At 31.3% G+C, this 18,177-nt stretch overlaps 1 protein-coding gene across 1 annotated transcript in view; it reads left to right on the top strand.

The window, feature by feature from the left end:
- The window catches only part of LOC108364200 (probable Ras GTPase-activating protein), a 50,192-nt gene that overhangs the window by 29,235 nt on the left and 2,780 nt on the right, over nucleotides 1–18,177 (top strand). The window contains exons 4-9 of the mRNA XM_017617790.1: nucleotides 1,398–1,510; nucleotides 2,352–2,378; nucleotides 6,128–6,297; nucleotides 6,362–6,369; nucleotides 9,216–9,219; nucleotides 14,399–14,402. Coding sequence (XP_017473279.1) covers nucleotides 1,398–1,510; nucleotides 2,352–2,378; nucleotides 6,128–6,297; nucleotides 6,362–6,369; nucleotides 9,216–9,219; nucleotides 14,399–14,402 — 326 coding nt within the window. The remainder of the gene's footprint in view (nucleotides 1–1,397; nucleotides 1,511–2,351; nucleotides 2,379–6,127; nucleotides 6,298–6,361; nucleotides 6,370–9,215; nucleotides 9,220–14,398; nucleotides 14,403–18,177) is intronic.

An 18,177-nucleotide genomic window follows, 5' to 3' on the forward strand; every position in this document is an offset into this window, starting at 1 on the left:
TAATTCAATTTATTTTGTTTCATAAATTTTTTATTTTGAAATGTGTTTGTTATTGTTTTTTAATAATATTTATTTCGTTTTATTTTTTTGCTTATTATTTCGTTAATTTATTCCTTAATTTCTTAATGTTACCTTGTATTATTTGTTTTTTAATTTTAATTTTAATATTTTTAATTTTAATTTTTATCTCTAATTTACATTAAGTTATTAAATGTGCTTTATTCTGCTTTTTAACTTCCGAATTTTATTTGTTTATATTATTTATATTATCTATTTTAATATTATTCAATTTTTTGTTTAATTGAACTTTATTTTATATCCTATCTGATTTTACATATTTTTATTTTCCTGTGTCTTATTGAATGTTTTGATATACATACATCATTAATTTTTTCTGAATTTTTATATTTGTCTTACATATCTTTTTATGTCATGCTATTTTATTTATTTTTTGCATTTCTATTTAGTTTAAATGTGTTTGTTTTGTTTTTAGTGTTTACATTTCTTTCTCAAATTAGTTATTTCTTTTTAATTGTTTAATCCTCTTACTTTATTTTTAATGCGTTTTTATTTTTTATTCCTACTTTATTTAATTTCTATTATACTATAATTTATAATCCTTATAAATTTATTTCATTTTGTATTATTTATTATTTGAATTTATAAATTGTTTATGAAATAATTTAATTTGTTTTTTTTTTTAATTCAGTTTTTTCATTGTAAATTAATTTCCTTTATTTTCTTGCTTTATTTTTATTAAATTTATGAATTAATTTATTTTGGGTTTTTATATTTTATATCAAGAGTATACATTTAATTTATTAATTTTTATTTAATTTAGTTTTATTTAGTTTTGTTCTTTTTAAATTTATTTACTATATTTTGACTGTTTATTTTGTTAATTTTATTCGTCTAACTGTTTAGTTGTTATTGTTTTTTTATGTTTAACTTAACGGTTTTCAAATTTAATTTATTTTGTATTATTTATTTATTTGAATTTATAATTTTATTTTTTAATAATATGTATTAAATTTTTTCATTTCTTGTTAAGTACAACTTTTAACTTTTTATTTTCATTTATGTATTTATAATTGTAATTCTTTATATTTTCTTTTTTATTTCACTATTTTTTATTTTTATTATTTATTTCATATTTGATTTAATGCAAGTTTTATTGTATTTTATTCTTATTTATTTCTTTTATAAAATTTTGATTGCTGAAAATTTTTTAATTTATTTTATTTAGTTTTGTTTATTTACTTTTTACCTTCGTAATTAATTTTATTTTATTTATTTATTTTTTGTTTTATTTGCCCTACTTTCCCATGTGTTTTTAATTTTTTGTTATTTTAAACAAAAAAACTTTCTTCAATCAAATTTTTTTCTTTTCTTTACAGAATCTGAGGGTGAACTTACACGCAAATACAAAACTCTGCCATGGAGTCCGCTCTACTGTGTCCTGCAGCAAGATGAGCAATCTTTCACGGCATACTGCAGTGAAGAAATATCGGTAAGATAAAAACAATAAATTATTTAACGAAAAACGCTGCTAGAATTATATATTTAATTATAATAATACCCATATTTATATAATGATTTAAAAAAAGCTGAACTCCCTCCCCTTAAGCTTGGAAAATTAGAAAATAAAAAAAATCCAAAATATTTATGATACAATTTTTGGTTGCCCAGTAATAGCAGCAGGCCTCTTAAAATTAAGGAGGACACCCCTAATATATTTCATAACAAAATAAAAATTTCCAGTTTTTCTGTATTTTTTTTTTAAGGTTAGGGGAGTACTTATATGTAAATATGAATTTATTATTATTTAAGTATCATTCGAAGTATCAATATATCGTTACCTTTATATAAAAATATGACCTTTCTCACATCGTTGTTGACATGCAGAAAGCCGTAAATAACTAAAATTTGTTACAAAATGAATCAAAAAGTGAATTTTAAATTTTTAGTTAGTTACACGGCTTTTTGTATTTCAGCGACAATGCGAGATAGGGCTCTTCTGTATTAAGGAGACGTAATGTACTGTGTACTTATAAATTAACTTAACTTTAGTTAGGTATTCGTACTTATTTATTAAAAAAAAAAAATAAAACAACATTATTGCTTAACTACTTAATATCAAAATATTGCTAATTTTCATTCTCTCTCTCTCTTCTCGTCACTCCCATTTTATGCTTTCACTACACTACCTCACCTAAAAACTGAACATGCACTGAAAAATATTATTAATTACTAAAAATGCACACACAATAACAAACCAACCAAAAAAAAAAAATAATAAAAAATCACAAAAAAAATTTAACAAAAAAAAACATAATACCGCTAACCTGTAGATATTCCCGGCTACACCTAAAAAGGAGGTGGGTAATGCTTAAAGCTAGAAATTAACATTAACTTGAAGCACAAAGCTATTTATTTTTTTAACCTTTTCACATTTATAAATTTTTAACATTTCTTTAATTTTATTTAATGTTCAGCGTTCAAAATTCGTTATGTTTTCTGTGGAAAATTAGCATAATTAGGTTTGTTTCAAATACACAAAAATTTGACCCAATTTCCCAAGTTTCACTCATGATGTTAGTGGAACCGCGACTTAACTTTCCTATGTAGAGAAACTCACCCAGTCTTAATGTAACCCGGTTGACTGAAGCCTGGCGGCAAAGTTTCCGACTAATCTCGGTGACTTGCTTGTTTAGAAGTACTAGATTTTCACCCTATTATGGCTTTGATGGCCCTTATAGAAAAGTTCTCAGAATCAGATAAATCAGCGCTGGTACCACAGTGCTTCTCGAGAAGTAAGTGCGTCTCAACAGAATAATCTCCGCAAGAATGTGTAAAATTTCACTATACAATGGGAGGCAATCATCTTTAGACTAATGGAAAGTCAATAGATTTGTAGTCATTTGGCCTCAGATTTTCCCCAACATTTTGTTAAACCAGCCACGACTATGAAGGCTCTTTAAGCTTTATTGGCTCTTTCTCCATTAGACGCTTAGTTTGACAAGCTACAGGGCAGCTGCAATGAAACCATATTGAACATAAATTGCTAATAGAGAGCAGGGATTTGTTTACTTAAAAATTCTGGACATCATTCTAGATGATTTGAACTTGAATTCGCTGATACTCCCTACTCTGTTTGACAAGTGCTTTAGAGAAAATCTCAAAGAGCAACGAATGACAACTCGCCGAATTTCTTATGTTCGAGACAAAAACGACAGGGTTCTTTAAACCCCAGCCTATGTTCTGCTGGTCACTGTAAGGTTTCCCAAGATTACAACTATTACCGAAGCCGATGTTTGGTTCAAAAACACCGCCACAACAGTGTAGCTATTCCATTATCTATGCTGACAATAGGGGTTTATCAAGTTCCTACAACCATTTACTTTAAATGAAATTTTCTTTAAAGGGTTAGCCATTTGTAGGTTAGTCATATGCTATAACAGGAGTAAAATTCCGGTGGTCGAAGACGGCCACATTCGCCGATACTGGCTACTCGGTATTATCGACCCACGCTGATAAGAAAGCGCACTCTATCCGAATGGCGAAGACGATGGGACTCAGTAACCAATGACCGATGTACATCATATCGGCTCGTCCCTGATATTGAGACCTAGGCCAATAAAGCACATGGAGAGATGAACTTCAACATCACGCAACTACTACTTGTGCGTACGATTTCCCCGAACACGCGGAACACTTCTTTTTCTATTGTCCACGTTTTCACGTGGAGCGGGGGGTTCTATACGAGGCTTCCTAACTATGGAAGGAAATTAGTGCCATAAATATTGAAATCTAAAACCTGGGAAGCGGTTTACACGGCCGCAGCATCAATAATTGCCAAATTGAGCAGTGAAAAAAATTGCGTTCTGTGCGACGTTGTCTCCAGTATCTGAAGCGGTAACTTCAAGAGATACAAAGACTCCGGAAACCCTGTATGTGGAAAGCTGGTTCAGTTTTGACTAACAGCGCTAATACAGGCATACAGGCAAACGATGTAGGAGGGGACGGGGTGGTAAACGGTATAGCGGAAAGAGAAGGCGTATAGGGGGTTTGGACTTTTAATGCGTTCTCCTTGTATAAAAAACAACATAACCAACGATTTTATGTTCAGGACTTCTGGTTAGGTTAGGTAAGCTGGCTTCGGAGAGAGAAAAGGTCCATAGCTTTACCAGATAAATCGAAAAATATCGCATAACCTTGTTGTACCCCATCTTGGCTGCGGTTTCTAAGTTAGGCAGAAAGCCTACTCCCTGGAGACTGAATCGTACTCTGCTAAGGGCTGGACACTCACGAAGTATATACTCCTCTGTCTCCTCTTTCGTTCTGCAACTCTTACAGATTTTATCATTAGTCAGTGCTAGTTTAAAGGCGTAGTTTGCCAACAGGTAAAGTCCCATTTGGACATCTACCAGTAGCCTAGCATCCTCCTTCTTGAGGGAGAAGCTTTGCGTTTTGGTGCACGCCTTCTGCGTTTTCCGGATCATTGATATATCGAGCTTCCATCTAATCTTGTGAACGCTATTGTGCACTGGAGCCCAGTACAGCTGTACGTCAGTACCAGTATGTAGCAAATCCAGAGCTGTCCTGTACTCCGCCACACTTCTCAAGCAAGTGCGCCTTTATCGCAGCCGGAGTATCGATGTAGAGATTCATCTGTTTGTTTACTAGGCTGCTGCTCGGTAGACATTCACCGAGCCAGCACCCTTCATGCCCTCCCGCTACCCCTCGACCTCTATAGTGGCTGCGAAGTTCGTCCCAAAGTGCAGAAAGTGCAGATCCGAGATCATTTAGTAAATTTGACGCTATACTACTGTGCCCGTAGGACCTGCACACAAACTGCCTCGTAGCACAAAGCCTGGCGGCAGTTCTTGACGATATATTCTTGGCCAAAAAGACCGCCGGCCAGAGATGAAACAAGGTGTAAATTGATGCCGCTGGTGTTGTCCTGAGTACTCCCCAACATGCCGATCATTGTTAGCCTATATATTTACACTTCCTATTCTCTTGATAAATGTTTTCTTCTTCACTGCTGTCCACCAAACCAGTACCCCAAGGAACAGTATCGGCCTGACTAACGCCATAAAGATCCGGTGAGAAAGGGAATGCGATAAGCCGCAGGTGCAGCCCAGCATCCTTTTGCATGCATAGAATGCTACTGAGACCTTCTTTGCCCTCTCCTCTACATTGAGGCGCCACTACAGCTTTTTATCTATAGTTATTCTGAGATACTTGGTGTTTTGCTTCAGCTGGAGCTTCACCCCATCCAGCTTAGGCTTATAACAGTTCGGAACCTTGTATTTCCGGTGAAGAGTACCAGATCCGTCTTTTCTGAGGTAACACCCACCTCGGTTGCCCAAAGATATATCTCCCTTAGTGCTAGGCCCATAAGGGAGCTGAGTGTGGACATACACTTACCGCTTACTACGACAGAAATATCATCCGAATATGCCGTAAGTTCGGCAGGTCCTCTTTCCAGTTTCTTAACCCACCAGCATACCTTTGTAAACCGGTTTGATGGCCTCATGCCTACCCCACTACGCCGAAACACTTCTGCAGATAAACATACTGCTAATCCAGCTCGAAATTACAGGATGAACTCCTATTGCGGTCAATCCGTCTAAAACGCCTTCCTTATAGACATTGTTCTCCTATCTCCAGGGTCGCCTCTATGCGTCTAACGGACTTCTGATAATTGAAATGAAATAGCGAAAGGAGTCAGAATCTAAGCCCGCGGTAGTCGCCTAGTTTCTGGAAAAACTTCTGTGGATCCTACATACACAGAACGGTTGATTATTCTACTAAAAATTTAGGTTATTTTGGATTTATTAATTTACATTGTTTTGTATAACATTTTGAGTTTATAATCCTAAGACCCAGTAAATATTTTATTATTATGTTCAAAGTTACTTCTAAATTTTTTGTGAATATTTTTTATCATTTCAATATATTTTAACTTACCAAAGCATTTTTATATTTTGTTTTATGTATAAATACCATCATATATATAAGTTTTATTATGTTATTCTCTGATCTCTACATTTTCATTCTTTCACTTCACCAGTTGCTTGACTTCTAATAAAAAAATGCATTTAATTTTCCCAAACACCAGCTAACAGACGTACTCTTCAATGAGTATCCACGTGTGCGGCTGGATCGTGTGCGGCGGCCTGCAAAAGCTTTGTGGGATGGTCCGCCAACATTATGCGAGGAACCTGAAGATTCAGATACATGTCCCATGGATATAGCGCTGAATACGACACTCTACAGTGAATTAGGTAAGTGATGTTTAAAATTATTTTACTAAGTATATAGGTCTATATTTTTAAGATTTATAATAGAAAAGTTTATACGGTCTATAAAAATATTCTCGGAAATGAAGAGATACATATGAAATTATGCGCCAAAAATAGGCTTTAGAATTATCTTGTGCCGGTACATTCATCTTAGATCATAGGTGACCAGTGGGAGCTTTTACAAGCAGGACCTTGGGATATGTTTTGGTCATAACCAACGTAGATGGGCAAATTCGGGTTGGTTTTCATAAAAAGAACTGTGAAGCCAAATTAATGTTACGAAGATTCAGATTTAATTGAGAACCAAAGAAGGGCGACCTCTTCTTAAGAACGGTGTAATCTGTTCTAGAGCAGGGTGGTATTTTTTGGAAAGTAGGCGATTCTACGATAGAAGGGGGCTAAGTGGGACTTGAGACAACGACTCCTTATATATATTCCTTTGGGTTCTCGGTAATTTCAAGATCCAGAAACGTACAATACGACTAGTATGAATAGAAAGCTAACTCACAGTATTTATAAGATAAAGAAGAACTCCGACGCGACAGAGGAAGATCATAGATCCTGTTAAGAGTCTCAAAAACACACAGAACTTCTACAACTCTTCATAAGAATACATATGTGGTACCATCCCATTATCCCTGGAGTTCCTATTAACAGATGCAACTAAAGATATACAACGAGAGCTAGGTTAGCTTCTGTTGACGGAGCATTAGGCTAGGGTCCCTTTGAGATACCGCTTGAGAGTTTTGGTTTACTACTATTCTCTTACAACCAGCATAAATTTCGTCAAGTGACTGACGGATATCCTCGGACGCGAGAAAATAGACTTTCTCGTAGAATTATTTGCCTAGTGTTAGAGTAATATGGCCACGAAGAGCCGCTGGATGTTGACAGAAGGGATGTAATATGCTTCATTATCCCACAGAAATTGTTCCAAAGGACTCATATGATATGGCTATACATATGTAAGGCGATTCTATAGGCATCCGTAAGACTTTTAACGAATTTCAGGGGAGAATGCTAGCGCCATAACGAATGAACTCATCTGAATTGTAAATACTCCAACGTCGTAACAGAGTTTAACCCTTTCAGGACCAAGGGCAAAATTTTTCTATAGAATTTTCTGCTCATACGGAAATTGTGTGAAAAAGTTTAAAAATGCTGTTTTTTTCGCAATAATAAAATTTTGGAAAAAAATAGTATTACCAAAACTAGATAAATTTGCCAGCATAAAAAAAAATAGAAGAAAAAATCATTAAGAGCAAAATTTAAGTTTTGAAAAAAAAATTTTTTAAGTATAAAGTTAATGTTTAGAAAAAAAATATTGGAAAATGAGGGTATTAAAAAAGAAATCATTTTTTGAAGAAATATATAATTTTTGAAAAAATTTATAAAAAAAATGAAAGTTTTTTAGGAGAACAAATATTTAAAAAAAAGCAGAATAAATTGCATATTAAACATAAAGCGATTTTTAGTGACATATTTTTAAAGAAATTTAATTAGAAAAAAGGTTTTTCTTAATAATTTATATATTAGGAAAACTCATATGTTTATTTATCACTGAGAAAACAATTAACCAGAAATTGTTTTATATTACCAAATGCAAACCTGAAAAGGCATCAATGTGATTTTTGTTTCATATTACAATGCCTTGGTTGATATTTTCAACAACGATGTGGTAATATTAACCAAAGTTTTGTTTACATTAAAAACATTTTTCGTGACCGATTTTTTCGTTTGAACACGTTTATACTCTACACTTCGATAATAATAAATAAAATAAATAAAAAAATTACGTGTCGCCTCTGGCGGTCATCGAGAATCCCGCACCTGCCGAAGCTAACAAATATTTATAATAATGCATAGGAATACAGTCCCGAAAGGGACAGACATTACTTATACGGGCTTTCGAAATGTCTCTGCGGTAGGCGGCATTTCACGGCTACTTTAGAAGTAAGTCCCCTTTCAGACACGTCAAGTCTTGCTTTCAAGTCTGCTCGTTTGTTGGTGAAGGAGGTGGGAAGAGAGGGGAAGAGTACAGATACCTCCGTACCGTAAATTCGTTTCAAGTTTTCTTGTTCACTTTTGATCTTTTCGTTGCTTCCCGTTTAAAGAACCAAGTAGTTGAATTCAATAAAACTTGATGCGTGTGGAAGCAAAGAGAAAACACAAAAGAGAATGCGATTAAAATTTCTTTCAAGACTTGACGTGTTTGAAAGGGGACTAAGCAAACTTTGTTCAAAGCCTTTGATAGCTGCCTGCTGTCAGTGAAAATGTGAAATTCATTGCACTGTACCGTAAATGGTCATCATCTCCGCCTGAAAGAATAGTAATCAGGTAGAATGATGTACCAAAATATTCCAAATAAACACCGCCTTCTAGCCTTCCATTGAGTTCCAATCAATCCACGCATATGTGAATGACCTCAACCTCTGGACTGCGGTCGACTTCCATTCATCTCTGAAACTCAGATTCTAGGAATACCACTACCTTGTAGACGGTCTAGAAAGGATTTCGTTGGAAGAGCTGACTTAATCATGCATAAGTAAATCAGATATAAGACTGAATACCGGGTAAGACTGATTTTCCAAGCACCCAGTAATTTTTGCCTATTGTACTTAATGAATCCGAATTGTTGATCGAACTTAGTATAAGGAATGCCGTACACAAAATCTGCATAATGGTGACACGAAGACACTTATCGTCATAATATATTGATCGAGTGTCTCGGAACCCAGTCGAGACAAATTTGTTCCGGTTTGAAACGGGACTTCTTGAAAAGGTTCTTTAGAAGATAAGAAAGATTTTGTATCCTACTAAATTAAATACGTGCATGCATAATTTCTTTACATATATCTTGAGTAGTTCGTTCTCCACCCCGAAAATGTGCTCCCCTTTTAGCAGAGAAGTTGTGTTAATGCACGCCGCACGTATATTAGCTGGCACTCCATAATCTTTCTTAGGCGTCCCCATTGCCATCGAAGGTGTCATGGCAGGTGTTGCACGATAAAGCAGGCGATCAAAACAAAAGTGTCAATAAAATGTGGGCATTGTCAACAAACACAAACACACACTCCCAAATATATGTCTTCAACCGAAAAAGGCCATAAACACAACCGGCAAAACATCTTATGTATAGCAACAAATGAAATAACTCGCCGTCTCAATTTCGCTCTCAACCACACCAACATTTGTACATAGAAAAAGAAGTGGTGTTCAGCTTTTCAAAATGCTCCAGCGTTCCATTGCCAATGCGTACCCTTCTCACTACACAAGTCACACATAAATTTAAGTACGTTGGTGTGTTTTGTTAAGAAACTATGTTCCAGCAACATGTTGCGGAACAAAAAATTCATAGGAATATGTTGTCAACGCCGCCGATGGTGTTTTTAGGAATTGTTATAACTTTTCTTGGAAAAATGATCTACTTTAGGTCTTAAGTTCTTACCTAACTATTTTGAGAAATTTTTTAGTTTTATTTGTTATCGAATTAATTTCCTAATTCTTTCTTCTTTTAAACCATTTTGTTGTTGAAAAATGTTTTAATGTTAAGCTCAAACAAGCGTTATTTTAAACTACATACCTAGATTCAGCAAATTTTTTGTTAACAATTACAATTTATTAAAAAATAAATTATATCAAATGAGTGGTATTTCCAAGCACATTTGAAATGAACTTTTTTCGAATAAGGTTACCGCCTATGCAAAATTTTAATCTAATCAAATACCTTAAAAAATTTTCGAACTAGGGAGCGTTTTAGAAAATATTTTATTCTATAAAGACTCTGAAAGTATTTGGAAATGCACATATTTTGAAAACAAAAGTTTATTAAAAAATAAAAAAATTAGAACAAAAAATATTTAAATATGAATATTAAATGAGCGTTATTTCAAAACACATTTGTAACGAATATTGTTTGAGTAGGGTTACCATCTTTAAATTTTAATCTAATCAAGAAAAATTTCGAAACAGTAAGCATTTAAGAATATTTTAGTCTAAAAAGAAATTTTGAGTGATTCTCAATCAGTCTCGTATAAAAATATTTATTTTCAGTAGAGTAGCCACATACATACATATTTTTCCAGTTGTATTTTATTAAAAAAAAAACAAACCAATATATTTAAACAGCGATATCAAGTGCGCATTATTTTAAAACAATTTTATAGAGAAAATTTTTAGCAGGGTTACCAGCTATCAAAAAAGGTAAAATTTGTGAAATACCTTAAGTGTTTCAATTGTTAAAAAAGAACGAACTTAGAATATTTTAAATGAAAAAGTCTTCCATGTAATAAATTTATTTTTCAATAGAGATGCCACCTTTTTAAACAATTACAATATGAAAAAAAAGAATATTCAAATATGGGTATCAAATAACCCAATTGTATTCATAATTTTTGTTTGAAAAGGATGCCGCCTCTTAGACAAAATTAATTAAATACATAAGTATTGTGTTCAATTCCATTCAATTAAATAATTACAAACGATAGTTATTTTAGAACATTTTGATATAGAAATTGCAAATATTTTAGAATGGTTTATTAAGTTTATTTTCTGACAGACTTGCCAACCCCTTTAGCAACTAAATTTTATATAAGATAAGATTCTAAAATATTTAAACGTGCACGGCAAACTTGAAAACAATTTCAAACAGAAAATGTTTAAACAGGGTTGCCACCTATCGTGAAATTAAATATTTCCAAAATTTTTATAAACATTTTAAGCTACATATGTATTTTTCAGGGATTTCAGATTAATTTTTCAACATAGTTGCCACATTCTTTAAAAAAATGGATCTAAGCTAAGAATTTTAAATAATTAAACATTAATCTCAAATGCGCAATATTTCAAAACCCATGCATTAGAGAAGTTTTAAAACGGTTGCCACCCGCAAAAAGAAAATTAATGAACTTCTTTAGGTATGTAAATTTCTACAAGTGAAAGACATTTTAAAATATTTTAATATACAAAATTTAAAGTTGTTGAAATAATTTAGGTGCGCAAATTATTATAGTTTGTGAATAGAAAACAATTCTAGTTTAATAAATTTTCTCAAAGAAATAGGGTTACCATCTAAAAGGTATTTTAAGTAATATTTTTTTTCTAGTAGTATTCAGTATTTCTTACTACCAATTCCTGTTGTTTCGCATTCTGTTTATTTAGAATATTTCCCAATTAAATTTATGCAATTTCCTTTTATCTCCCCTCGCTTCACTGCCCTTTAATTATTGTTATACCTGCACCTATCGCATTGTACAATATGTACATATTACAGATTTTTACTGATTCTTTTTTTTCGAAAATTTCTGTTGTTGGCTACAACATCGTCCGTCACGCATGCACGCGCATTCAGCACAATACAAGCAGAGTCGCGCCGCCATCATCGCTGCCCAATACACGCACACCACCCGATGCGATCGACTCGAACAAAAGACCCACACAATATCGTTTCTAGCTGGCTGACTGATTGTCTGACTGGTTGACTGGCTATTTGCCTACCAGCCGCCTGCAGCCACCTATTTTTTCTTCTGCTTGGCTTCTCGATTAGCTGTCTCAATTGTCATTTATGCTTATGCAGTTGTTGTAGGTGTTGCATTTTTTGACGTATGCGTTCATTTTGATTACCAGTTTTGCTTAATACTTGCTGTTGTTGTTGTTGTATACTACTACATATAAAGAGTTTGATTTGCTATTCTTTAGAACGTCAATAGCGATTTCACTTGAATTTGAATTTCAAAAACGCATTTAACATACTTTTTGTGCTGATTTTTATTTTTATTTTGGTTGTACGTAAAAATTAGAAATTTCTGTGCTGACTATCAAATGAGCTTTTTGGACTTGGGTGTGGTCAGTAGTCATGTTCCCTTTTCTCGTTTTCCGTGAAAGGGGCGCAGCAAGTCGGTTATCAACCTATAGAATTAACCAGAAGCTACATATTTTGAGTTAATACAATGCCAGAATTTTCGGAAGAAAATGTTTTTTTTCAAACAATATTTTTTTATTGAAAGTTTCATAATGTGCTTGATATTATTTTCAGAAAATTTGAGTGTTAGACCCATTTTCTCAAGTAGCTTTAAAAATGTATGTACATTTTAAACACAAATTATGCTCCCAAAAAAATTTTAATTTTGCTATAATTTATATTTTGTCATAAAAATTTTATGTAGAAGTAAACTTCTGATTTTTTCCAAAATTTCTAAATCTATTAAAAATATTTAAAGTTCCTATATGTGGATTTAGAAAATTTTATCGCAGACTTTCTGAAGTTATCTTGAGTTAAACTGGCAAAAATATTGTAAATTTTCATAAAATTTTTCTTTGGAATTACAAACCAAACAAAGTTAATGAAAACTTTACTGTTCGTAGAAAAAATATAATATTCGTTGAAAAATCTCTGTTGCAGTCAAATACATATTTCACAAAAGTAAAATTTTTAATGAAGTGTTTTCTGGTCTTGTAAAATTATTTAAAAATAAATTAGGAAAAGCAAACAGTTTTTTTTTGTGTTTGTAAGCCTCCTTTTATTGGGAACTGAATACACTTTTAAAAAAATAATAAATACATATGTAAAGTACAAAGTAAACAAAAATAATATTTTATTAAAAAAAGTATGTATGTACATATGTAAATGTTCCAAAATAGAAAAAAAATATAAGAAATATCAAATGCTTGTTTGCAGTATATCTGAAATATTTTTAATAAAATAAAAAAAAACATCAACAAAATTAGGTTTTCTTTGGCTTAAATTTCGGAAAAGGCGTAAAAAAATAAATCAAAAACAAAAACTTTTAAGAAAAATTTTAAGACATACGTCGTTTTTTTCATTTCGGTTGCTTTAAATACAAAAAGGCAGGAAAATAAAAAAAACTTTAGAAAAGTACGATATAAAATATATATATGAAATTTCCTGTGAGCTGCTTTACTAGTTTAAGAAATTTTGACAGAAACCGTTTATTTTTTATTTTTTGTATGTATAAAAAATTCGTTTGTCTGCATGCTACGCATATGTAGGTACTACTGAAATTATTTTCAAAAATGTTTCCTTAAAAATTTAAATGATCTTCGAAATTTTTGTTTAAAGGTCATAATATTTAAAAATTTTTTCGCTGTAGTTTTTGGAAATTTTCAACAAAGTTAAACAAAACACAACCATTTGTCGAAAAAACGGTAACAAATAACAAAAAAAATATTTGGTTACATTTTTTCGGCAGAATTCGCAAACTTTTAAATTTTTGTATAAATATTTAAAGTTAAAAAGTCTTATTTATCTGTAAAAGCTAAAAATTTCAAAATTTTTCCTTAGTGTTTCTGAAATTATTTAGAAAAAATTTCCTTATTTTAAAATTTTAAAGGAATTATTTTCTCCAAAAATGTCTCGTGGTAAAAGAATTAAAAAAATTTTAAAATTTCTTCGCAGGGTTTTTTAAAACATTTCAAAAAAGTATGAAACAATTAGTAAAATATGTATGTACATATTTTTGGCTGAAATAAAAAGGTCTGTACATGTACATTCTTCGGCTGCAATAAAAAAGTAATTTTACATAAGTAGAGTACAGGTTTTTGACGAATTTGATAAAAAAGCATTTAGTAAAATTTTTAAGGCAGAATTTTTTTAAATTTCTCAGTGAAATCAAAAAAAGAAAAAATTTTAAAATCAAAAGAGTAATTTTTTAACAATAAACAAAAGTTTTTTCTTCTGGTGATAGAATAAACAAGGGGCAAATTTATTTACATGGTAAAAAAAAAATAAGTAAAATGTTTTACTACGATATTTCTGAATTTTTTCAGCAACATTGAAAAGAAAGTATTTAAAATAAAAAATATAAGTGCTTAACAGTGGAAAATAGTTTTCTTGTGATAGAATAAAAAAGAGAAATTAAAAAAATTTATTTTTTTTTTACAAACACATACAACATTTTTTTCTTGTTCTAATGTTGGTTCAGAATTTCTGAAATTTTTTTAGTGAACTAAAAAGTAGGAAATATGAAAAAAATTTAAGTTTTCACAGTAGAAAAAATTCTAGGGATGAAATAAAAAAATTCAAAAATTTCAAAACTTTTCGCAGATTTTGATTCAAATAATTTTCTGAGGGCTGTTCGAATGTGCATTTTAAAAACTAAAAAAAAAAACTAGTGATTCAGAAAATTAATTTTTTTAATGAGTTTCCTGAATATTTATTAAAAACTCTAAGGAATCTAAAAAGTACATAATTAAAATAGAATTAGTAAATTTAGAACTTTTTTAGATTTAAAAATTCTATTATTTAACTCCATTTCAAGAGAAAAGCAATAAACGTTTCTTTACATAGAAAAGTTGATTGCTATAATTAAAAAAATCTGTGGCCAGGAGAGCTCTTCTTTCAAAAAAAAAACTTGCTAGAAAAATTTTCTATCTTATCCTACCACAGACTTTCTAAAAATCTCTTTTCGTGTTTGCGCCCAATTTACTTTTAAGTCGTAAACCCATTCCACTGTGCCAATTCGAAAATATGTACATACTAGAATCACGATGATCACTCATACGCAACGGAGTACACACGAACACACACACTCAAAAGCTATTGTCTGAGATTTCGATGATATTCAGGCAACTACGGAAAACAGAAAAAAGGCGATGCGGAAAAAACGATATTGAAACCAAAATAAAATAAAAAATCGCGTTCAAAACGCAGTGTTGCATTACAGTGCACAGCAATAACAACAAGTATGGCAAGAAAAGGCAAAACGGCAACTGAGGCGGTGGTAGGGTATTCGTGTTAGCACCAGCAACAAAAGCCGCTTGCTCAAAGAGCATTTGGGAGTAGAAAACCAGCAAAGTATTTTAACAAATTCTCTGTTTTGAATGAATTTCATTTCCGCTGCGTTGCGTACGTGTTCGCAAGCTTATTGAAACGTTAGGGAAAATGGGAAACAGAGGCGCCTTCACACACGCACACACAACTTCGAACTTTTTGTGTGTGAGAACACTTGCGCCAATACTGAAGCCGTTGAGAACACACACACACATGTGTCTTCTGGGCCCAACTCGAAACGCCGCCGCCGCCAAGTGCCAGTTCATATTCAGTTTCCGGCGGTACTGGCCGATATGACGGATGACGACGATACTCGTACAATTGCGGTTTAATTTTCACGTAGCGGTGTTTTTTTCGACTTTCGTGTTTTTTCTTGTTGTTGTTTTGTGCGTGCATTTTGTGTGTATGGCCACGGTCGAATGCGCATGCGAGTAAAGTCAAATAAACAAATAATTTAACAACAAGAAGCGGCAACGACTCGAACATCAGTCAGTCAATCGGGCTGTCAGTCAGTCAGGCAGGCACATGAACAGTTGAGCCGTACCGGTCGGTGGTGGGTCGGTTGCAAATATTCATTCGACAAATTTTGTTATGAATTTTATGACTTTTCTGCGCGCTGGCGGTTGTTAAACAGAAAATTTTAATTTTGGATTTTCGAAGATCCGCCAAAGAATGTGTGTTTGTGTGTGTGGGTATGCAAATTTGTACATACACATGAATACGTCAAGCGAATGACCCGTACGCTGTGAGACAGACGTTCAGTAGGTGGTTATGTTTTGTGTGCTTGCTGCTTTTTGTGAGAAGTTCAAACACATTTGAATGCAAATTTCAAGTCAATGATTTTTTTCCTTTTGTAAATAAGGCAAACAATAATGCTTGCAACGACAAAATATAAAATAAAATCGCAAAAATAAAATGATAATTTAATAAAAAATTAACAGCTGTGTTGAAGCGTGAAAAATGCAAACAATTTTTAAACAACTGCGCCAAGTGGCTTTTGGCGGTTTGACGTTGAATTGATGTATTGCGTAAATTGAATATTTTTTTTACAAAACATCAATTTTTTTTTACAAAACATATCAATTAAAATTTCTTGCATTGGAATGGACAAAAAAATAAGAATTGGTCGTTTCACAGTTCCATTGCCACAATGTCATACACTTGAAAATGGTAAAAGTGGTTTTGTGGTTGTCTTAAATATAATGTAGTACTTTCAGTTGAAGTTTGATGGGTCGAAATTTTTAAATTTTTTGGGAGTTTCCATTTTATGAAAAAAAGTTAAAAAAAAAATTAATTCCGAATAAAATTTTTTTCCTAGAAAATTTTATTTAGTTATAACTAAAAGTATATACCAAATGATTTATCAGTAAAAATTTAATTCTGCGAAAAAAAATTTCAAAATTATTTCGCCAAGTTTGTGAAACTATTTCCGGCAAAAATAATAAAATTTCAATTTAATTAATTTCTAAAAAAAATAAATAGATAATTTCATTAATTAATTTTTTTCTCGCCAAATTTCTAAAATTATTTCCAGCAAAAAATTAACATTCAAAAAGTTTTTCTCCAAATCTCTGAAACTTCCGACGAAAATGATTATTCAAAAACTTAAATTTTTTCACTAACAGATGCTTTCTCCAGCAATTTAAATGGCTAATGATTTTTTATTTTCTGTCAATTTCCATATGAAATTCAAAAAATTAAAATCGTTTTTCACTAAAATTGTTTTCGTGAAATTGGCTGTAAATCGCTGAAATAGTTTCCGACAAAAAATTAGAACACTTAAAATTTCAAAATTGTTTCGTATTTAAAACTTTTAAGTCATTAAAAACTTTAAATTTTTATCAAAATTTCTAAAATAATTTCCTACAAAAAATTAAGACTTCCGACGAAAAATAATGATTCAGAATTTTTTTTCACCAAAGGCTTCAGACAAAAAATGGAAAAAATTAAATATCTCGTGAAAGATTTTTAATGTACATATAATAATTATGTATAACTCAAAAATATACAAAATATTTAACAGTAAAAATCTAGTTCAGCAAAAATAAAATATTCAAAAATTTAAAAATTTTTTCATTAAATTTGCGAAATTATTTCCGGCAAAAAATTAACGTTGGAAAATGCAATTTTTTTCCGCCAAATCTCTAAAATTCTTGGCGGAAAATAATAATCCAAAAGCCAAAATGGTTTCAAACAAAAAACCAAAAAAATTAGAAATTTTCAAAACTTTTTCCATAATACTTTAAAGTTATTCCTTTCGAAAATTCAAATTTATTCGCCGAATTTATGAAACTATTATCGACAAAGCTTAAAAGACTAAAAAATTATTCGCAAAATTTTTGAAACTTCCGACAAAAAAAAATATCAATTCAAAAATTTTTTTTCAAAACCTCTGAAATTGTGTACGCAAAAAATTAAAACATTAAAAAATTTAAAATTTTTTCGCCAAATCTTAAATTATTTGCAATAATACAAAAAAAAAATAGTAAAATACACTTTGACTATAATTTAAAGAGTAGGGTAAAGGTAAAAATTTAAATACACTTTTTCGAAAATAGAGTAAGAGCCGGTTTCACCAGCAGTTTAAGTGAAAAATTATTTTTTTACCTCTTTCAGTTGTTATATTAAATTCAAATAAAAATAATCAATTTTCACTTAAATTGCTTTCGTGAGACTAGCTGTTAGTTTTTGACGACAAATTAAAACAAAAGTTACATTTTGATTAAAACATTTTCATAGTTTCTCTGAAGTTAGTTTAAAAAAAAAGTAATTATAAAATTCAAATAATGCATCAGCGAAAGTTTAAACCTCCAATTGTTTTGCTACAAAATTCTCTTTTATCATAAACTTATTTCCATTAAAACAGAATCCTAGAAAATCTCTTTTTTCATCGAAAAATTTCTGAAATTATTTTCAATAAAATAAGAAAAATCAATAAGATTGTATCTGGCTGCAATCAAGGCAAGGCGAATTTATACGAGGTGGTCTTACTAGATCAGCTGATTTTGTGTGTATGTTTCGCCTCACGTCTTAGTGCAAGGTGAATTCATAGAAGATGAATGTGGCAGTACAACAACA

This window comes from Rhagoletis zephyria, unplaced genomic scaffold (assembly GCF_001687245.7).
Source record: "Rhagoletis zephyria isolate East Lansing unplaced genomic scaffold, Rhagoletis_zephyria_1.1 Rzeph_scaffold_01491, whole genome shotgun sequence".
NCBI classification, from domain to species: Eukaryota; Metazoa; Arthropoda; class Insecta; order Diptera; family Tephritidae; genus Rhagoletis; species Rhagoletis zephyria.